At 41.5% G+C, this 23,773-nt stretch overlaps 1 protein-coding gene across 2 annotated transcripts; it reads right to left on the minus strand.

The window, feature by feature from the left end:
* Positions 1-795: 795 nt before the first annotated feature.
* Positions 796-23,265, minus strand: zfyve28 (zinc finger, FYVE domain containing 28). Of its 2 annotated transcripts, none has more exons than XM_034148093.1 (14): positions 22,932-23,265; positions 10,068-10,208; positions 7,607-7,744; positions 7,207-7,409; positions 6,962-7,051; positions 6,736-6,825; positions 6,551-6,652; positions 4,950-6,464; positions 4,586-4,681; positions 3,980-4,143; positions 3,782-3,898; positions 3,205-3,306; positions 2,972-3,075; positions 796-2,628 (listed from the first exon to the last, which is right to left on the minus strand). In XM_034148093.1, exons 1-14 carry the CDS (start codon positions 22,965-22,967, stop codon positions 2,497-2,499), a joined length of 3,030 nt encoding a protein of 1,009 aa, XP_034003984.1. In that variant the 5' UTR covers positions 22,968-23,265; the 3' UTR covers positions 796-2,496. The 2 variants fall into 2 exon arrangements, with proteins under 2 accessions (XP_034003984.1, XP_034003915.1); XM_034148024.1 differs by having other exon boundaries at positions 3,205-3,309.
* Positions 23,266-23,773: the final 508 nt, after the last annotated feature.

Raw genomic sequence — 23,773 nt, forward strand, 5'->3', positions numbered from 1 at the left:
TCTAGTAGGACTGAGGCATCAAAAACCCCAGATCATACAAACACTGCAAAGTACAACCAACAGCACAGTTTATTTGTCCCCTCCATGTCTGGTAAACATCTTTTAATCTCCATTCCCATGTTCCATTCCATGTTTGTAGCACAAACATTCTGTTTTAAAAGTGTTATCTTCATTGCATGGCCATGATAAGAACAACTTTCTTTAGAAAACTCCCTCCAGAGCCACAGAGGAAAGTTAACGACTATGTTCACAGGCTGAAGTGGTTCCTCATGACAAGTACACTGTATTAAGTTATGTGGAAAAACTGAAGCTTGAATAATGTGTCATTACAGCTCCCTATAAAACTCAGAAATTCAGTTAGGGAGGGTGTTGCTCATTTGATGAGTAGGCCCATGATTACTACTCAAGTGGCAGAAAATAAACTGGAACCTCAGAAAGCCTCAGGCTGTTAAAGAACATCTTTGGAAAATATTCATTTAGTCTAACTTCAAATTAAAATGTAACTATTACACCTTTCAACCAACAGTTCCTGTCGCCTAAAAAACAATCAGTTTGTGATTGGATACAAATCAAGTGACATTTGAGTTGCATTTCTTGAATCAACCGTATTGATAACTTGATTTGATAACACTTTATAGCATGTGAAGCTCTACGTCAATATGACTTTACTCATAGACCTGGCTTTTTATGCATAATAGACTTTATTGGACAGTAAGCACTGACACATTTCAAAGCAGAATCCCAATGGTACTTTGCTGTAAAAGGGAAGAGAATAAGTCATCAGTCGACACTTTATACAGGAAAAAGTAATTTATTTCAATATACATCGCATTTAAAACTATATAACATTATTTGTTCGTTGATTATTTTACACAGCTGTTATCATGGAAATGTCCTTGAATTTTACAAAATAAGACCAAGCTCTGAAACAATAAGATAACCTGCCTTTTAATTACTGCATGATTCCTTGTATTTTACATTAAAGTATTTATAGCTTTATAAAAGGGAAAAAAACATTTCAAAGTTACTTTATATGTTCTTTGATGAAAATAAAATTGATCCAAGACTCGTGAAGGATGTTGATTATGTAATGCCTGAGAACTGCTTTATGTCAGAGCAGAATGAGCAGAATGGACAGGATGTGTCATTTATGTTGCTCCAAGGTCCATATTTGTAGATTGGACACTTCCGTCCATTTAGATGTGCACATTGTGATATATGATGAGCATGGAGGGTACCTTGTATGCAATGGAAGCAGATTCAAGAGCAGAAAGGAAGTCAGGTATAAATTATGTCAGTCTGAAAAGAAAATCACCTAATATTCACTCAAAGTATCACCAGAGCTAAAGCTTGAAATAATTTAATGTAAACCCAAAACAGCGTAATTGATCAGAATTGGCCTATAAATACAATTTAAATAGCTTAGTGTTGTCTCTAAAATATGCAGGACCATTGCTGTTAGTAGTCAGAATATTGCACTATAACAAGTGTGAGGAAGAGAAATCAATGGGCAATAATCGGCCTGTAGTCTGTAGGCCATCACCTGAGAAGGCCTCTGGTTCAGAACAAACATGGAGCGAAGACAGGTCAACTCTCCACTAGGGGGCCTCCAAGATCCTGACAGCGATGACTAAGGAATCCCTCTCATCCATCAGTGTGCAGCGGAGTCCCCAGAGAAAACTAAACATGCCGTGGTGCAACTGTAAAAGCATCGGGCACAGCCCATTGCCATCAAGAGGTGCAACTTGTTGGAACCTAGACGCCGGTTCACAAAGTGATACAGACTAACACATTCATTGCCATTAAAAGCATGAAAGAATCGCAGTATAAAAGCTGTTTGTCATTCTTGCTTTACTGGGACTGGTAGCCTGGTAAAGACTGCGTTCTAGTGCCCTTATAAAAAGCAATTCTTTACTGGAGACATTGTAGTGTAGCTTAACCAGAAATATCCTTATTTACATAGTAATCATGACTTACATTCTTTTGAGTAATCCATGTCCCGTAGGAACCCTGGCACAAATGTAGGAAGCTCGTAAAAGCATAGGAAAATATGTCACAAGTCCTTTCATTTTCACCCAAAGCAACATAACAAACTAGGTGGCACGTTCTGATTTTGTGCTGCAAGCTGCTACAGAGGACTGATGCACATTGCCAGTTCAAAATCTGTTATTGCCTGTTTATCCCCTCTCTCTTTTGCGCCTCTTCAGTCAGACAGGCATTTGTGAATCATTTTTGTGTGTTGGCTGGGCTCTGAAATTAAACCCTTTGGCAGCCAGTCTCTCCAAAGCAGCGGGTCGTATCATCACTGGAGTCTGCGTGTCTCTTGGCTCTGCTCTGTCATCTGTAATGGCCTCCGTCTGCAGCCTTGCTGAGCAGATACGATGACGACCATTACGTTTTCCAGAGCAGTGTGGCATTTGCTTTGTGCACAGCCCTGGATTGTTCGTTGCATATGCTTGTTGTGGCGGACTTTGTGCTTTCGGGGACATGCTGAGTTTAGATGCCGGCCTTGTCGCTGTAGAAAGGCGTGACATGAAACATGTAGCAGTGTGTGCAAACCCTGACTGGCTTCACCTGGCCATACCGCGGGAGAGGAGCAGAGTGGGAGGAGCAGCGAGAGCAGAAGATCTGAAATGACAAAGAATGTAATGTGTTAGTTTCTGGATCAACTACACATTTAACTGAAAATTATATTTCAATTTTTTTATCTTACGGTGCATGCACACTGTACTCGAGCAATGAGCACGAACAGTTTATAATATTTTGTCTCTTTTTTGTGAATTTTGTAATATACAAACAACATGTCATGTCCTGGTTTTTTTCAACAATATTGCATTTTGATATAGTCACAGTTCGTGTTAAAGGACGTCATTGTCTTGTCTTAGACATGAAAAAAAAGGTTGATGACGAATATATTTAGTAGTTTTTTTAAATCAAGATCAACACTGCCTCAGACTGAGAGTCACTGTACCTTTCCACAGCTCCTACAGTGATGCTTCCTGCGGATGACAGTGAAGGGAGCCTTGCAGGCAATGCAGGAGTTGCAGGCTTCATCAGGGACCCAGTCTGGAGGGTCTACAAAGAGAGAAACAGTTAACACTAAGTCAGCCTGTAACCACCAGCAAACCTGCTGCAGAGCAAAGGGAGGGAAGGAATGTAGTAATAATCTAAACCCAGAGTGGTTCTGTTTGTTGATTTTCTGACCTTCAAACTGGCCTTCCCGGGCCTTGGCTGCCAGCTCCGAGGAAGAAATGGTCTCCTGACAGAGAGCGCAGTCCTCCAGCACGGCATTACGCAGAACAGGACCTGCTGGACACCACAGAAGAAGAAACTCAAACCGGTGTACTGAGCATTAAATGAAGATCACTGACAGAGGGAGAAGAATGTACAGAGGGAGGAGGGGGATTGGAACGGGGGAGAGGGTATATATATTTGTATATGTATTGTTGTGTTGGAAAAACAAAATGCCCAACAAATATTTTTGTCAATGAATAGGGTGAAGTGTGGTATTGAGTGATGCTGCGATGACGGATCAGTTCAACAATTATGTGCTGAAAATACTTATAGCTAAATATCAAATCGTTACAAGGAGATTTAATATTTTGAGCAACAGAGGCAATAAAGTTTGTCTGCTATGGCCTCTGGACCAGTAACACATTTATTTTCTCGTAGTTCAGTTGAAGACATTTCAAATGTTGTTTTAGTCGCACTAAGGCTCTTCTATCGATATTTTAAAAGTGGCAATTTACAGTAACATTCCCTTTCAAGACGTGTATCTCACCTTTCTTGTGGTTATCGTCGTCTCCCTCCTCACACTTTGTTGCCATGACTTCAAACAGAGTCTTGAGGATGCTGCGAAGGTCACTAGCATAGTTGGTCTGCAGCTGATCAGCAACGCCTGCATCACACCAGAACACGCAATGGATATCAGCACGAGAGAAAAGAGAGTTCTCTCGACTGACATCGTGAGAGCTTTTACCTGATATACAAACAAAGAGGCGGTGGATGAGGTCGCTGCTGCTGTGGAAGCGTGATCGGATCTTGTTCCTGGCGGCCAACTTTGCATTTTGCAGAGCCAGCTGGATCTCCTGATGGTCCAGGTCCTCTGACATCCCTGAGCTGGGGGTCAGACTGCTGACAGGGCTGCAGGGAGTGGTGAGAGACAGGAAGAGATTGTCATTACAAATATTCTATTCCTAGTTCATTCATTTCAGATTGTAATCTTTAAGTAAAACAAATATGAATAATGCATGTGAAATAAAAGTAAACAAATCTGCTCCCTACATGCTTCACAAAATGGCGGTTCATTTCCAATTCTTTCTGAAGAATAAACTTGTAAATCAATACTACGCATCTGTCTATTTAAATCTACAGTCTAAGGAGCCAAGAGGCAAATGAATGCTGTCACCTGTAGCCCATATGGGAAGGAGTGACTGACACTTCAATCGATTACTGAATGCGAACAAAGGACTGCATAAAGACTGGAAATGAACAAAAGCTACCTTTTCATCTATCATGCACGGTCTCAGTTATTAGCTACTTCTTTGAGCGTGGGCAATAATAACATTTATGAGTGATGAGTTACCTGGGAGTGTATGCGCTGCTTGACAGACTACATGTGGTGACCGACACACTGTCACAGTCACTACCTGACACAGAGCTGAGGGGAGAGCTCTGAAAACTAAAAACAACCAAATAAAGAGTTTTTTTTTTTTTAAAAAGTAGTCAAATCATAAAAGAAGAACAGAATAAAAGGAATAAACATAATTGCAAATGGAATGTAATAAAGGCATCGTACTGTAAGACGACAGACGATGGATGAAAACAACAACAAATATATGATGAAACATGGTGAAATAAAACAGATTTATATGTTGATACAAGATTGTGTCGAGATCACAAGGCCGAAATAAATCAAAAGGCTAATAAAAGCGCAAATGACATCATACCTTCTCCTGTTGTCCTCTTTGATGTCCCTCTTGGAGTTATCCGTCTCCCTGTCCCTCTGCTGGCCTCCAGTGGCCTGCTGTCTCTTATCATTCCTCAGCTGGAGGTTGCACAGGGAGGGTCCGTCCCCTCCGAGGTAGCCGCAGTCCTGGGCGCGATGCACCGGCCCCGGAGCCACGGCAAGGCACTTCTCACAGAGCGGAGACTTTGAACCCTCCTCCAGGGTCTCTGCAGAGCAGCGGGAAGAAGGGGGAGTCAACTGGGCCAGATCTCCCTTACTGTGAGGATCATGACCTCGTGGGGGCAGCCGGCAAGCGGAAGATTGTATGACAGAGCTCGGGGCGGCGGTCTTACAGTGTTTATCCAACCCCAAAGTGAGGCCTAACCCGAGTCCAGAGCTCTCTGTGGGGATGTTGTCTTCGTGGGCGTCCTCACAGCTCCCACAACACACACAGGAGTTGAGCAGGCAGTGAGTGGCCACCAGGGGGCCGCAGGGCTTGACCTCAGAGGGATCGGGCAGCAGCAGCTTGTCCACGGCAAGCTCCGTCAAGCTGGGGGAGCGAGGGTTGAAGATGACCGTAGCAGACAGCTTCATCCCACCCATGCGGTGCGCGATGACCTCAGCCGTTTCAGACGCGGGGCCCTCCAGACCCATCTCCCACCCGTTGGTGTAAGGCAGAGATTCAGAACCGGGAGTGGAAGTGCAAGAAAGCGAGCGCTTTGTGTTGGGACAGAGTGCGTTCAGGCTGCGCGGCTGTGGGCACGGCTGCTCCGACTGCGCCTCTGAGCACCAGCCGTTCCTGGTGGGGTCTGTCCCAGGCCCCGGTTTGCGCTGCGCAGGACGAGCAGACTCTGCTGCTTTGGAAGGAGAGGCGATACTAACGCAGGCCTCTCTTGCAATACTGGTGATGACGTCTCCTGCCGCGTCCAGGTCCTCCATGAAGAACACCTTGTCCTCCTCCTCTACATAGATGCCTGTCCTTCCCCGACTCACCAGGTACCTGCGGGGGGAGGCCTCCGTGCTGGACGCCCCGCTGGAGCCCCCCGCCTCTCCTCTGTGGGGGCGGTGTGCCGGGGACTGACCCTGGCTGGGAGGAGACAGAAGGGTGGACATCTCGTCTCCCACGCGGTACACCATCATGTTGAGCTGCTCCAGCTCCTCCTCGTCGTACTGCATGGAGCACGCCAACTCTGCCTCCTCCGCCTCCTCACACAGTAGGCCCTGCTCCTGCTCCACCTCCCCCTTCTCCGTTTCCACCTCCTCCCAGCCCTTCTCTACTTGTGCCAGCTCCTCCTCCTGGTTGGCACAGACAAACGGAGCCAGATGCTCCTGCTCCCCCTCACTCTCCCCCTTGGAGTTGTCATTAGCAGGGCAGCAAGATGAGTGGTTCTCTTGGACTGGAGCTGGAGAGCTGTCTGTGGCCGGCTCCTCGTCTATGGACTCCCCGTCCTGAGAGATACACAGGTTCCTCTCCAGTGTGATCAGCTCTTCATCACTCAAGGTCTGCAGCAAGTCTCTGCAAAACATCCCAAGATAGTTTTTAGATTGTGAAAAAGATCATTCAAAAAGATAGAAATATTTTTTAATTCAATATTGACTCACCTGATTTTCTTTAATAAAGTGCGAAAAGGTCGGAAGAGCTCAGACATGTCCTCTGATTTGCGTTCTAGGTTGAGAGGTCCGTCTGAATACACAACCAGCCCACTGAAAATAGATTTAAAAGTCTTATAGAGACAGGAAAGAGCAGAACACAAAGAAGTGGGCAGAAGAATGGAAAAGACACTTACCACACAATGGCTAGTCGGGGAATTGTAAACATGAGTGCAGGTTCGTAGTCATCGATCATGTCCTGTGTGAGATAGCCCAGCTTTAGGGACCTAGGAAAACAACACAGGGAAAAATACATTATACAAAAATAATCACATTATCTACAGATAGTATTTCAATTCTTGTAGGTTCCAGATAAAGTAAGCAGTACTCCAAATTCTTCAAAATGTTTCTCTGTGAACTCACCTATCTACAGTCTCACAGAAGAGCACGACCACCTCCTGCTGTACATAGTATTCTTTGGGAGACTTCACAGGCACCATGGCTGACACATAGCTGGCAATGGAAGAAAAAAGACAGTAGAATGTGATGACTTCTCAATTTTCTTCAACATTTTTGGCAAACTTGCACCCAAGGGTTGTAAAAGATGATAAACGCAGATTAATCGTATTGCTACATTAGCCAATAAGGCCTGCAATGTCTTCATTTACCTGAGCTCAAACTCAGCAAAAAGGCTGTCGAAATGTCGCAATGCGTCCTTCATGCGGTCCGTGTACAAGTTGAGGTCCCTCAGGGCCTGGTCTCTGGTGATGTTGCGAACCTCCTCCAGGCTGCGAGTGAGGTCCTTAGCCAGGGGCCTCATCGATATACTCTCTATCTCCCTGTTCATGATGATGGAGCCGGCGGCCAAACACTGCACAGGAACACATCACGTCATTAATCATCCCGCCTTGTACAGAATTTAAACTGAATAAAAAAAATGTTTATAATGGCCAAATGGCATTCAAGAAACATCGCATTTTAACAATTAAATACAATATCTTTATGCACAGGTGTAGGACTTGTGCAAGGTTGTTTTCTCCTTGACGGATGCTGGAGGGAATACACTACCTCAGCCCCAAACCACAGCTGCCCGGCCAAGTTGTCATGACGAATCTCCTCAGGGAACTTGACGCAGAAGTCTCTGTTGGCCCGCTCGTCGGGAATACATTCATCCATAATCTGGTTGATAATGTTCAGCACATTGTCCTGCAGATGAGAGACAGGAAACCAAATTGAACAAACTAGTTGGAGGGGTAAACATGATTGAGGTTAACTTTGAGTCACTAATATTTGTTCCAGGCTTCACTTATCCTAAAAAGGCCACTGTATTACAGTGTTTAAAGACCATTGATTAGAAAGTAAATGAAAACAATTTGACAAGTACATGAGACCATTAACACAGCTACACTTCCCTCAATAAAAACACAAAAATAAAGCACATAATTCCAGCAGTGAAAATGCAGTGTCACACGCAGCAAGAGCTAATCAAGGGCTTATGTGCCGCTGGTGTGTACAACAGCCATAATAATGACTTACAATGAGCCTTTCACTCAACCGCAGCTGCACTGTGCACTGTAATCTCGTCAGGCACAGCACTGCGTCTTTCTGCTGGCCCCGAGGAGAAAGATTATAAAGCTTTGAGAAGGAGAGCTTAACCACTGATTCCTTTATGGCTGTGTGCTGTGTGTGTCCCGAGGACCCACTGTCTGCGAGGGTCTCCCAGCGGGGGACACTGATGATAACCTTCACTGCTGGCGGTTTCAAATCACCCAGAGGTGGCGACTGCCGTGATACCTGTGTCCGACAGAAGACTGGCTTCTATCATTTTTGCAGTCTACCTCTCACTGTTTTCAATATTTCTCACTTATTCTGCTTCTTGGTCTCTCGTGTGCGCATTCTGATCCAATCTGTGTCCATCTCAAACACACACACTCGCCTGTTCCAGCAGGCCGCACCACAGGAGCAGCCGTGCCAACATAATATGAGCAGCATGCCAGAGACCCCCACTGAGGCCCGTGAATAAGAGCTGATAGCAGCAGTGACAGGTTCAAGTGCAACCTTTTGGTGTGAGTGCACTTGAATACTATTCTTGGGGCCTCGGGGCTGTGGTGGGGGGTATCATGCTGCCTAATTCATTCTCCATAACCCTTGAGGAGGCATGCCACCGAACAGACCCCTCTCTGAACATACAAGTGTTTCTGTTAAATGTTTTATACTGCAAACTGCAGGGCGACAAATCAGACACTAATTTAAGGTACATCCTAACAAGAGATAGTCTAGGGTTGCAACCGAAGATCATTTTTAATATTGACTAATTCAAATATTATTTAATTTAATTTATTCGATTAACAGCGGGGTCTTAGTATAGTAAAACATCGTAATCCCTGTTTCTCAGTGATTTCCAAGGTGATGTCTTTGAATGTCTGGTTCTGTCAGTCTCAAACTCAAAGATATTCAGTTAAATATATTATAAAACAGAGAAATCAGGACATTTTTATTTAAAGAATCTAAGTACGCATGATGTTGAAAAGCATGAGAACAATGAAAGGAAAAATAAACGGCTAATAAATACCAGAGAAAAGCAAGCTGGACGATTGGCGTGAAGGGTGGAGGGTAAAAAGAGAACAGTCGGGGATCAAGTGATGACCTTATTAAGTGTTTCTCCCCTGTGTGCTGCGGAGGGGGGGGGGGGGGGGTAAGGCACAACGGGCCGGATGACGACCTCCCTCCGCCACCTCTAGCTCGCTCAGCAGGGCAGCCATCACTCATGCACAGCAACACCCTCTCTGGTCCTCTCAGCCCTGACCACATAAAGACCTGGACCCACATTTACAACCTGAACCTGCATCAGCACAGACACTAGCTGACCATGCATTCATCCCTAGAGTTTCAGTCATAGAGTAAAAACTGAAAGAGAGGAGATATCTGACCTGATTCGTGTTCTTAACACAATTATCGTGATTACTGCTACAGTAATAAAATGCCTCTGACGCAAAGACGCCGCTCTTGTAACCATTCACTTATAACCCACATGACCAAACAAAGTCTACTTATCACGTCTTATCAGCAAAACTGCTTCAAGTAGTAAGGAGACTAAGCAATAGTAGTTTCACCAGTCCTGGTTCCAGAAAGTGGTGATAAGGTTGGTGTGTATTTTTGGCTTTCATGTCGAACCCAAAGGTCCAGTTTTAAATAAAGTTTTAAATACAAAACGACAGCGGATTCTGTCCCCCATCACATCCATTGTAAAGCATTGGGTAAGGGTCTCTTAATGAAGAAGAAGATGGACCTTTATTAATGGCCAGTTTGAACAGAAATAAAAAATGACGGCAAGCAAAATGTTCATATGAGCACCTTACTTTATATATTTTGCACCATTACTCTAACTCTCCTCGAATTCCAGGGCTATTTCTATGTATTATTTATGATGAATGGATGAAATAACCCTAATTGACAAAGACCGAGCGTTATCCTTAGTGAAATGAAGGTCACAGAAAGATGATGACTTTGTTGGTTTCTCCCTGCTGACCTGACAGGAGCGGAACTGGTTGACCAGCAGGGTGCATCTCTGAGGGTCCTTCCTGCCGTCCAGCCCGTCCAGCTCAGTGGCAACCTGGTTCAGCTCTTCATCAGCGTAGTAGAACTGGGCCAGGAGCTGAGGGTCCGTCCTCTGCTCAGACACACAAAGAGACACAAGGAGGTCATTTTCAATACAGGTGTAGCCGTTTATCTGAAAGAATATAGACGAGGCAATGCACAGATTTTTCAAAACAACACAGAATAGGTTATAGATAAAAAAAACACTGCGATAATTAATAACTGGGTTTTCATCACACCCTATGTTTTGTGTAAACAAGTTTGCATGCATGCTGTACTCATCCAATGACCGTGGTATTTCCACAACACAGTAGTTTGCACAAGGGCTGCAACTAAATATTTTTTCATTATTGGATATTGTCATTTGGTTTATAAAATGTCTGAAAATGGTAAAGAGGCCCATAACAAGGTCCTTAAGCACAAGGTGAGATCTTCTTATGTCATGATTTGTCTGACAAATAGTCCAACCTAAAGTGACCCTTCATACAAGACTAAAGAGTATAACAAAATATTCACTTTTGAGAAGCTGAAACCAGAGAATGTTGTTCCTAAAAAAGACACACACTTCGTTCTTGTCACAGTGAAGTGCCCTTTACTAACTGGTTCTTCAGATGCAGACAAAAAAAACATTATCAAAGCTCTAACAGCCGACAAATAATGTGAGTCAACCTTACATCTTAAGAAAACACGGTATTAGAGGACACGACTCATTATTAAAGCACACAAGATTTTCTATTGACCAAAATCAGAGTACAATCAGGCCTCTCTTAAAACATGCTATTTTTTAAACGTTATCAGAGGATCACTGAAACTGAATCCTGTGACAGAAATGAAAAAATCCCAGTGTCCAAAACCACCTAGATGATCTCATAAGGTGAGTCAATTATTAATTTCAGCTGCAAAACTGAAGTCACGCATCAAGGAAATCAGGAATACCGAGGGAGGTTCATCACTCTTGATGTGCTCGAATGTAACCTTTAGGTCTGATAGTTGCTCAGGGGAAGGCCCTGTGTTCCTTCATCACACTATTTTCCATGTGTAGTGCAGGAATAACATGTACAGTATTTAGAGCCCTGCATGAGTGAAATACGGTGTGAGGCATGGACAGCTGCCGTCTCCAGAACCGAGCTCAATGCTAGGTGGTTTTCTAACAGAGGGCAAGTAAACATAATCATTACTTTTTATATGCTACTACAGCACTTTGGTGTACACCGGTGAAGTATTCAAGTTGGCATAGTTTCCTCCAAATACATAGCCAACAATGAATGTCTTAGTCACCATCCGCAAATATATATACTTGTACAAAAAAACGAACGAAACTGAGATAAAGCGATGTAGAAGGAGCAGTCATGACCAGCACTAGCATACAGCATATTACAGAAACACATACTTCCAATCTGTAGGACACAATTAAATAAGGTAAGTAGGGCAGACCATCTTAACAGATTGTTCTTTCATTTGCCCAGCTACTCGGTTGATTTATGAGCAAAGACTGGGTTTATACCAATTCACACTCAAACATGGACACATTTTTCACCAAGTTAATTCATAAAATATAGCCTTAATCCTGATGAGAGGAGTTAACAAAGGTTAATATAGTGTGAAAGCTCCTCAGAAGAGTGGGCGTAATTAGAGAGGCTGGCCCTGGTAGAGGATTTATGTCATTATCTCCCACCGTGCTCCCTCAGTGTGGGTCGGAACAGCACAGCGCAGCAAATCCCTCCGCTGCTGCGTGAGGAACACTTACTGTACAGCAAAAACACAGAAGGTAGGGAAGAGACACTGACAAACAACACATGTAAACAACAATGTATCATTTGTATTGCTTACACCCACGCAAATGCCATTAAAATGTTACAGCGCATCAACAAACACTGTATTCACTCATATACATCCTAGGGAGAGCTCACGTTGTTCGAAAGGTTAATGGTTTTGAAAATGGCGACCGCATGCCGACGTGTATCATCCCAAACCACGAGCACCCAATGACGGTACTGGAGCTTAAAGAGGACCGCATGACTGTGCAGAGCTACAACGGTAAACAGGCTCGTTTTAACTGCAGAGCGTCCACTGTCTGGAGATGCTTTCCAGTCGAACTGCATACTGGTATTTACGGAATCCTCTCACAGGACCTTTTCCCTCAAGTTTGCAGTGCTTCCTGTTGCGTGCTGCTCTCCCTGTGGGCCCTCGCCTCTCTCCCTGAATATGATACATGGTGCTGTTCCCTCACTCTCTCTCATTAATAATGAAACAAACAGCAAGGAGAAAACACAGAGATATAACCTACAGCTGGGGTACTTGTCGCATTGTAACTGCGAGGAGGGAAACATATCTTAGATTTTAAAGGTTATTTGGAGGACTGAGATGGCTATTTTGACAATTGGTAACCTTTATTTATAGTGATGTCATGTTTCTGCTGAGAGAACTAGAAGGGTCCTTTACTGTGAGATACTTGAGTTTTCTGCAAGAGCTTCTGTAGGGTGAGTTAGAGAACAGCATGGATTAAAGCAGATGGCATTTTCTTCTTGCTAATGGACACATATAGATACTTGCCGACATAAAACCCAGTTTGTCCCACAGAGCAAAATTGTGAATATTTGGGATAAAAATGCGGTATGTAAAAGGCATTTTATCAGACCTAACCTAACAGGCTACACACAATCTGTATTACAGCAGGCACATACAGTATAGTACGTTTTTCACACCCTCCATTAAGTGCTATTTCTTAATAAGGTCACATACATGCTCTATATATAACTCATCTGGAAAGAATATGAATAGATAGCGACAGTATAATAGCAAGATATAAAAATAATTAGCCGCGTGTACTAGTAATATTAATCTTTGCATTGGCATTGCCACAATGGAAATACCTTTACGGTTGTTTTCAAAATGTGTAGGCTAATGGGAAATAACAAAACGGAAATGTTAATTAAAAAAGGAAGCAAACATCCCACTGTACAGTTCAGGTATTTATCTTTACATCCAAAGGTCATCTGGGAACAGCGAGAAAGTCAATGATGTCATCAGTCAGGAGTCAGATTTGACATGACAAACAATGAGTGGGTCTATTGATAAAAATGTCACGATGACCAAACAGGAAACAAGAGTGGGAGACAGTGAAAGACATTTTTCTAACACAGGCCCAACATGGCCCACAGAGTGGTGGCATTCATGTTGAGATTTATGAAGCATATAGTTCAACGCTGACGGAGGAAGAGGAGAAGTATTTGAGACAGATGCCATCCTATTGCCTCCTCCTGTTGCATTCCTCACACAAGAGGGAACATTCCTGCAGCATTGCATCATGGGGGAAAAGTCAAAGGCAAGCAATGTTCGAGACATGCTGATTTACTTTGAGATAGATCACGATGCTAGAGGAGGCACTCTACAAGTTTAATGTACAGTGGAATTATCATGTATTGAATATGAAAAAGAAACAGGTATGCAAAGACATTTGCATTGCCATTTAGCCTGCATGGTCAAACTGTTTACTAAATGAGGAGACTTAAGTAACTTCATTAAAACAGGTTAAACCGCACAAACTAGACCTGGAGAAGAGATTAGTTGTAACTCAACATGTGCACATAGTTACTGCCAAGTGTAACAGTTACTAAGTAAAAAGGCTAACGTTACCTGAAGAAAAGGGGTAATGTGATATATGTGATACCTGTGATGATGTTAAAATGCAAGATGTCTGCTTACAGAATATAGGTTAGGGCTGTGCGATTATGGCAAAAATCATAATCACGATTATTTTGGTCAATAATTGATATCACGATTATTAAAAACGATTATTCATTGACTTTGAAAACATCCATTTATTGAACTTTAAAAATACAAATACAAATAATAATTTGAACAGTATCTTTTTAACTGTTGATTACCCTGCACGTATAATTAAACTGAAAAACCAATACAAAAATAAATAAAATTATACATTTATATTTACATTTAAATAAATAATATCAAAATAATAAATACCAATAAACAAGATCAACAAATATTTTGGAGCGCACTTCAACAAGCTACTAAACATATGTAAATATGATAAATACAAATAAATTATACTAAAATAAGTTAGATCAAATGTGTTGCAGTGCACTGTCACAACCTAGCAAAGCAAAATAATCTTTTTTTTCGATTATGTTGTTTTCGTAATTGTGGCAGGCCAAAATCGTAATTGCGATTAAAATACGATTAATTGCACAGCCCTAGTTGGCACAGAGTAAAGTATTGGCGTGGACATGTACTTGAGAGTTTAATGGTTAAAGAAAAGGTGGTCATACAATACTCACATCAATTTAAGAACACAAATAAAAAGAAAATGTACCCTGACAGAGAAGAAAAAAGAGGAAAAGAAACAGAAAAGTAACAGTCCAATTAAGTAGACGATAAACAACACCTTCCTATAAATGTACTAAAAGTGTTATATGAAAGTCAGAACGAACATCTGGGGATCTGACTCCTGAACTCTTTGCGAGTCGTGTCATCACCAATGACGGCCCTACCTTGCGTAAGGGAGGGAATGATTCAGCAGATTCGGCTCCTGTCCCCTGTGGCAGAGACTCTCCTGTTATAGTCCTGCTGTCAGTTGTCCTGGGTGCCCTCTCTTTAAGATGACTCAAAAACTCTATCCACTGCGGTCACAAACCCATCATTTCAGACTATTAGTCTGAAACTTCATCCACAGTGACAATTACTGTTAAGCCCCCTCAATCACACCGTTTCACAATGACTTTGTGAAATCTCTGACCATTTTGTTTATCATTAAATCAATAAGAGGCGATGTCAGTGTGACCCTTATTGACGCGTGTCACAGAGTGTTGCCTGATGCTGTGCGATCAACATTTTCCTCATCTCAAGCAGCTTTCTCCTTTAGCGGCTAATTCTGGGCTTCATATCTATTCAGACGATGATGGAGGCCATCCGGCTAATGCTTCATGAACATCCATAGCATCAGACGAGCCTACTCAGGGGACTTATGAGAAGCCTTGCCTCTGCTCTCCATACTCTATTCCAGGCTCAATTAGCTGACTTCTGGCTGCCTTACAAGGAGGCAAATATTGTAGGGGGGGGGGGGGGGGGGGGGGGTGGGGGGGGGGGGGGGGGCGGCTTCATCCAGTCAGTTGGTAGACTGGCAAAAAAAAGCAGTCGGATACAGTTCATCCTTATTTATTATTCAGGACTCAGCATTAAAGCCAGGCAAGAGAGAGCCATTCATTTTGGTAACAAACGAGAAACTTCCTCAGCCATTATTTATATTTAGTTTGTCAGAAAGGTATTTTTTTCTTGTGAATGCAGTGATGCTGAGGTACATTCAGATGTGTTGTGTCATTGCTTTCATGTTTAGCTTGCATCAGGAGTTTCTCATATCTTTGTTGTTTTCTGTAGCTACTAAGTTATTGATAGTGACTTTTCAGGCATAAACCACAACTGAAATCACATTTCAAAATGGTCGAAGATATTCTATTAGAGTTGTGCAATCAAATATGGCACTAATCACAGCTGAGGAGTATAACTGCATTAACCATCCGACAGTCGGATGCACAGCAGACTGCAGATTTAACTGCATTGACTCAATATATTCAGAGTGGTCCGCCCATCTGGACTGATGGCATAATCTGTGTGCTCCTCTCAGAGGGCTGCCCTAATCTGGCATTTGGACTAAGCAACGACCTGTGCATGTGCCTGGCACACGGATTAGCATGACAGGCCGAGGTGACACTGGGGGGCGCTGGAGGATTTAGGTGTCTACAAGTCGTGTCCAGGATCGCCTGATGGTAGTGTGGGGGCACATGGGGATACCTTCCCAGCAAACGCAGGGGGGCTCTTATGCAAGGAACAAAGATACAATCCAGAACTGGCTGTTTTTGTGGCTATAGAGGGGGATTTCAGACTCACAACATTAACAACTGTGTCCTGAAGAGACCACAACATTGGTGGAGACAGAGAAAAACTGGCATGCCTAACATTTAAGAATACAACTTAAACAAACCAACTATGAGTTTGGATAATTCCTCTGCACCATGTTGACCCACACACCCTCTTCTCTGCTGAGGATGTGCATGACTCAGAGTCAGTCTAAATCTGTCCACATACCTTTCATTGTTTTAAGAACAGTGACTGAGAGCCAGCATTGGTCCGGCTGAGCCAAATGATACACACTGACAGCCCTGAACACTAACAGTATGTGTGTGCGTAAACACACAGCTGTGATTGCTGTCTGCAGAGATTAAATGTAACATGGGACTGGGATAGCACCACTAACATCTAAACCTCACTGCAGAACAGCAACATAAGTGATAATAAAAATGAATGAATGCATGAATAATTAACAAGTATAGCGGTAATCTTTTCACTTCTCCAAACAGACTTTTCCCCATAACAAGGTTTTACTTTGCAATGAACACTGTCAATTATAGAATTATTAAAAACGACAGCATAAAAAAAGCATGGACATGTTTAAATATCCATTTATGAACCATACTGTGTTCTATTGAAGTTATAATATCAATGTTATAGTCCAGTAAGAAGAAACACTAGAGCAGCTAACGAGAGACATCCTTTCATCTTATCTCCTGCCAACTGTAACCAAGGCCAACATCTAATCCCAAAAATACAGGCATACTGTTCTCCTCCTTTCCCTCCCTTTCTACCCTGCTGATAAGACGCAGCCCAGAGCAGGAGGGGAGGCTCTCCTTTTCCTGGCTCTTACTCAACAATCAGACTCAAAGTGCACCTTTAATGCATGCTTTATGTTTATCCTCAGTGGGAAATAAGAGAGGAATTCACAATCATCTCCAATAAGGAATGAGTTGTAGTCGATGAGTGCAGCCTTCTCAATCGATACAAGCTGATTTTTTGTGTTGCCTTTAAATCTCACTCACCTTCCACAGCTATTTTCTTTCAATCATCACTTCCCCACACCTCAGACGGTGGGCCCTGATTCCCCAATCCTGCAATGAATTAAAAAAAAAAAGGCCTTCCATCGCCCCGGCTGTCTCGCTCTGCACTTGGGTCAGCTCTCTAAATCCTGGCAGTTGACACCAAATCAATTACCGCATGGCGGGTGGGTAAGCAGAATGGGACGTCCACAAAGAACCCCAGAAACAAGGCTATATGAAGCATCCTCACTGGGTGCTGATAAGCAGTTTGCTCTTCCCTCTCACATCGTCTCTGTGCCAACAGTGCAGATTCATGTTTGCAAAGACAAGGCCCTAATCGCTTCACCTGCTCTCACTTCTTCCTCTTGCGTGTTCACAATATTCGCAAACAAAGCAGGGTTGGGATGAACGACAAATGAAGGGCAAGGAAGAGAGTTAGATCATGTACGGACTACAGCCAGGCCTGTTCTGTTCTGTAGAAGCAATCCTTACTGAAGGAAAAAACAGCCATGATTCACCACCTATTGAGAACGGTAACAAAATATGTCCGGGAAGAAGAGGCGTGATCTGATCAAACAAACATGAGGGATTTTTTATTTTCATTTCTTTTATACATGGTAATATATTATTTCCGAAAAAGTAACTACATCTATATGTATGTAAATGGAATAATATTAAACTGATATAATGGTAATTTATCAAGGAGCAGGGTACATTTGTGTTAGATTTACCTACAAAAAAAACATTTGGTCAATACAATTTCAGAAAATGCACAATTCCTAGAGCCCAATCTGCCTTCAAATAAAAAAGATTACATTTAAAAGTAACAAATGAAAAGCCACAAATCCTTATATTTAGGAACCCTAAAACAGCAAGTATTGCGCATTTCAGGTTGATAGTGAACTGAACACTAACAATTATACAAAAAAATTGCGAATTCATTTTCTTTTTCTGTGATCCTACTTATTAACTGATTATAGTTTTGTGGTTTCATGATTACAATCTATCTAAAAGAAAACACTCAACTTAAGATGTTTTTTAAGTCATGTTCATCTAAGTCTTGGGGTTTTTAGCAGATCTGTCACAGATCTTGGGAAAGCATTACCAATAGGAAACCTCCTGCTCATCTATTACTGTAACGACCCTGCCTCTACTTCCACACAGTGTTGTTTTTATTAGACATATTGAGCTATTACTGATGTTTTAACCATGTGTCATTACCACCTCCTCGTAGTTGAACATTTCCTTTCAGAATGAAATTCAACGGCTGCATTTTAAGTAGCCCACACAGCTGGCAGCAGGAGGAAAAGTGCATGGCTCCTGAGTGGATGAAAAGTAAAAATGTGTTGCTTTGTGGAAAACGTCAGCTGTCAATACGTCGGCTTTTTCTCTCTGACAGTGTAGACAACCCTCTCTAAAGCATCTTTTATGGGGGCTTGACAATGATGTATGACCATAAAATGATTACTAACATGCTTTGTCGTGTTTCATTAAATTAACATGCGTACAAATGATTTCACACCATTCCTTTGATGAGATTTCACCTTAAACCATTTACTATAACGTACATAAGTTAAACGTTTATTTAGAGCTAAAATGAAAGATCAATGAAAGATCTTTTAAGTATTTTTTTTATACGCTAACTTAAAAGTAAATTGGTTCTAGCTTATCTAATGCAAATAGTTGCTGGTCTCCTAGGATAGAATTTGAATAGATTCTTTAAATATCTTGTTTTAAAATGCCAGCTAGGGCTTTAAGGAATTGTGATAAGCCCTTTTCTACATTTTTTTATATAGAAGATATGAATATTTGTGAAAATAATGAATAGCTATAGTTAGGAGGATTGAAAAAAGACTAAATATAGCCTTATTTTAATGAATGATTGTATTGTTTTAATTATTTACTGTAACATACCAGGATTTAATGTATCTAGATGTCCTTAAATGCATCATAACCATAAGGAATGCCAAGAGAAAACCATGTGAACTGGAGTTTAGGTTTTAAAAAGCCAATAACCAAAACTGCTATTTTTATTTTACTCTATATTAAATATAAAGCTGCATAACAGACATTTTACAAACAACAAGTGTTATTGAAATCTAAATTCATTTATTGCATGTGGAGTTGAGGCGCAGAAATGCAGCTTTTGATGTGCTTAATTTTGCAAAACCAAATTCATATTTAAAAAAACACTTGAAATCAAATTATTAAAAATGAAAGAATGAAGGTATAACTAGGAGGTTAAACTGAACATCTCCTTATAAGCTGGGAACTTACGTTAAGGTCAACTCTTTTAAAATGACCATAATTATATTTTTCAAAAATTAAGTTAGCAAGAATTGGATGACATAATCAAAGTAATCAGGCATTAGTTTTAAATATGATCACATACACAACAGCCTATTGTTACACACCAATATCTGTTTGACATTTCGATATGAGTGCAGAATTAAAAGTATCAGCTAGTACCCACACACATTAAACTGTCCAGTGGGGCGAGGGGGAGAACAGAGGCAAATGCGTAGCGTCCTGTAGACGGAGGTGAGTGCACCCGGTCTGGAGGAGCTGTGAGGCTGTCACCCTGACTGATGAGGCGGTGTGGAGCTGAAGGTCAGCCCCTGAATGCCAGATGGAATAACAACCAAGACAGGAAGTGTACAGGTCCAGCCTCCTGACATCTCTCTCTCTCTCTCTTGCCACCGGTCACTCTGCAAGTTTGCTGCTGATGAATGAGAGGCGAGGAGACAGTGGCCATTTTGACTGCTAGGTCTCATCTTTGTTTGGGACTGCAAGGATGTGTGCTGAAGCGGATTGTTATGGATACTTCTACCCTGGTTTCACCCTTCTGGAACTTTCCCCTGCTGAATGTACGGTCAAAGTTCAACTCGTGAGCAGTCAAATAAAAGTGCACTAAATACACAGTAGTAAGATCTCCTTTGTAGATATTTGGGGGGGAAAATGTGAACTATGTACATAACAACATGTTGAACCAGTTTAAAGGCCTTGCAGGAATTTGGAAAATATCTTTACTAAGAGGAAAGCCATTCCCCACACACCCTTACAGGAGAGCAAGACAAACCATTCCCATACATTTCACTTTTTACAGAAAGGGGCACTTTGATGGCAGATTCAGGGAGAATAGGCAGGTACAGTATGTCCCGCACAGAGCTGCACACCCTTGGAAGGGATTGTGTAGCAGCCGGGGCAAAAGAAAGTCCTCCACAGTGGGACTTATCTGGGGAAGTAAAGAGCAGCTCTGCAAATATCAATAGCTCTGCTTCAGTCAAGGGAACATGCTGAATCGACACTTTTCTGTCTCCAGGAGAACATAGTTCAATATTAAACTGCTTACTGTTGATGCAAAATGACAATGCTATGCAGTGTTAAACCCTAAATGCCAGAAGATGTGGGCACAGATTTTAATTACCGAAGAAATATTTTCTCTCAAACTACTTGCTAGCTTAGCTGCCGGTTAACAAAAGGAGCATAACGCGATCTGAGCCGTCCTTTCGTTACTGTTGTCTTTTCATACTGATTGTTGTAATTACTAAGCCTTTTAGTGCTGTTCTCCTCACTACTTTGAGGCAGAACCGATCATTTTAAACCCACAGATTTATGTGTAATTCTGTTAATACCTTCCATAGCTGTGTTTTGGCAGAAAAGGCACTGATGTAATAGCTCAGCACACAGGGTCAGAAGTCACTCATGAATGCGACAATACTCTGGTGAACCCCAACACTTAGGCCTAAACCCAACAATGGAGCGCCATAATGCTGTGACAGCAAACATGGTTAAACAGAGAAAAGAGCAGTGACGCAGGTGAGTGTATGTGGTAAAGAGCAGGTGGATGATATATATATATATATATAATCACAGGCAATTTATTTGATCCCTGTCTGACATTGCTGTTGCAGAAACTTCCAATTACTGTGATTCTTTGATATGGAAATGCAGCTGTCTTCTTTTATCAGAGAGACTGACATATGAACTAATACTGCCTATTAGGAATACATGTTGACAAATCTTTTAAGTAAAGTAAAAATGTTTACTTTCTTTACCAAGAAACACAACAATACACCACATTTACCAGCTTGTTTAAGAGGCTGTCTGCAGTATATTCTCCTTGGTTTCTATCAACAGAAATTCTGCTTTCGGGACTTGTTTATGTGCAGCTCTTATAACAATGTACTGAAGGGACGGCATGTATAAAACACACCAACACATTATTCAAGCCTGTCAACGAGGGAAAAAACATCAGGCTCTTTATCAAAAGTCAAGATTCTTAATTGAGTACACAAAGTGAGGGAATTCCATGTTCTTTATTACTAATGTTTGTTTTATATAAATGCATTGCAGTTGATAATAATAATATACTTGTTTACCCATCCACCAGAAGCTGCTTCGTTAGAACACTGTGTAGTACAAGTGTTATGCATCATTTCGCAAGTGAATTTCAATGTAATATATACTCATTCTTCTCAGTAAATCGAGAACTTTGCATAAGAGCATGAGTAAGTGAGACAGGGTGATGAGTGCATATATAGAGTGTTAAACCCACATTAGAAATTACAACACCCAAAGATCAAAATTCACTAGAAAAATAACTAGATAGGGGTTTCTCAATGCAACTTGGTCACAAAATATGTGTTAATTAATGTTTAAGAACTACTAATGATGGTACAGCACTACAAAACAAGTTACAACTTTACCACTTTGTGTGTGCAAGTTGTCGCATTGAGTTGAGTGCTTTACAATTTTGCCTCCTAAAAGCTATTAGTTAACAAAAATTCCCTCCCTGGAGGAATATTAACTTTCACTCAAAGTGAAAAAGTGCTGCAGTTGGCATATATTAAACTGTTCGTTTAACAAGGCGATCAAGCCTTCAATACTTCCTCTGCTGTGTCAGGCATGTTTCCACACTCTGAGCTTGATTTAAAGAATCTCAGCACATCCATTAGGAGCTCACCCCTAAAGTGATGAGTGTGCCTTCAAACGGTGTGTCCTGGGCCGGAGCAGCAGCTGATTTAACAGGTTTTGCTTTAAACTACAATTGATCCAGTTTCAGGTGGGGTCTACAATCAACAAACATAACCCAATCAAATGCAACAAAGCTATAAAATATAACATGTAATTAAATAACTATTTTGATCAGTCAATTCCCCATTTCTCAAGTTTCAGCTTCCCAGTTATGAGGTGTTTTTTCTGCTTTACTTTGTCTTATGCTATAGTGAGTTAAATATATTTCGGTATGACATAAAGCAACTCTCCTCAAGCATGAAGAAACTGACATGTGCATTTTATTTTACTATTTTCTGTTATTTTCTACACATAAAGATTAATCAGTTGATTTAAAAAAGAAGGAAAGTAATTATCAGTAGCAGCCCTAAAATGCTATTTTTATACGTTTTTTTTGTATTACTTTTTATCATAAAGTATATTGGTTTTTAATTCTTATTTTTTGTGATTTATTATTATTATTCATTCATTCAGTCATTTTTGTCATTATGCATTCATTATTCATGCTTTTATTGTTGCTATTAGACTATGACTGATTAGACGGTTCTACAATGAATTTGGAATATAAACCCATAAGAAAATCACTTCAACAAAACATACCAATAATGACAATGCCATCTGAAGGCAACAGTAAATCAATCAGTGTAAATCAGTGTGCATTGTCATACTGTAACATTGTTATCCCCGACTAACAAAAGCATCATCAACAACAACAAAGGGATATGTGCTGGTTAATAACATCAGGGACACAGGCTAACGTTAGCAGATGTGTGGCAGTTTATGAAGTGATCAGGCTAACCAGCCACACTGATCGGCTAGCTATCTCCAGAGCTATGCATAAAAAATGACTTGACTGCAGAGCTGACACAGCGTGTGAATCGAAGATAACTTACCTTGGGCTTATACAGCCACTTTCGAAAGCGGTTCATCGTTCCCTCGCCACCTTCCTTTGTCACCCTCCCTCCTCTCCTGTACCTGAGTGTCTGACACTATCGGCAGCTGGTTGCTAAGCTAGCTTCGCGCTGCTGGGTTCCAAAACGTTAAATGTAAAAAAACACAGTCACGGTAAGTTGTCCTGAATGTTACAACGCGGCTCTGAACGCGTACAAAGGAGATATTATAAAGCAACGACTTATTTCCATCTTCCCTGAATCCCGAGGTTGGCTGCCTGTCTCCCCCGCCCGGCCACTTTCCAAGTCCCGACGATACAGACGGAGCTCCGGCGGCTCTGAGCCTCTCAACGTTACTGGATGACAGTCACGTTGACAACATTCACCTCCCACTTTCCCAGGAAGTGATGCCTTCAAGGGCCGATCCCAAACCCCGAGCTCCCATACGCTCCTGGTCCTGTACAAATACAGACAATGTAAGAATTGCAGTGGAACTTTTTTTATTTTCTAAATTCCCCCATCCAGTTTCTTTATAAAAGGAAATCATTGACTTTTTAGTAATGATTCGTTTCAGTTACCAAATAACGTTTATAAAAAACATAAAGGCGGACCTCAAACTAGCAAACTCAATTTCTTGCTTTAAATCTCTTCTTCTCTTCTAAACTTTTATTTGATGGGCTTTTTCCGAACTAATGGTGTTTGTTATTGCTTTATACATTCATTTATAATGTTTATATCTTCAGTTCTAGATCTGAATTTGGCTATTTTTACAATTGTTTTTGTGAATGATGTTGTAGGCTTCCTTTGTTTTTTTAAGATCCACATAAATATATTATTATTATAAT

The sequence above is a fragment of the Trematomus bernacchii genome, unplaced genomic scaffold, assembly GCF_902827165.1.
Source record: "Trematomus bernacchii unplaced genomic scaffold, fTreBer1.1, whole genome shotgun sequence".
Lineage (NCBI taxonomy): Eukaryota > Metazoa > Chordata > Actinopteri > Perciformes > Nototheniidae > Trematomus > Trematomus bernacchii.

Coding starts and splice junctions, on each gene's coding strand:
- zfyve28 (XM_034148024.1), bottom strand. CDS start 22,967: ATGAACCGCTTTCGAAAGTGGCTGTATAAGCCCAAG. Junction 7,410..7,606: donor AGCTGTGGTTTGGGGCTGAG/GTAGTGTATTCC, acceptor GTTCCTGTGCAG/TGTTTGGCCGCCGGCTCCAT. Junction 7,052..7,206: donor TTTGCTGAGTTTGAGCTCAG/GTAAATGAAGAC, acceptor TTCCATTGCCAG/CTATGTGTCAGCCATGGTGC.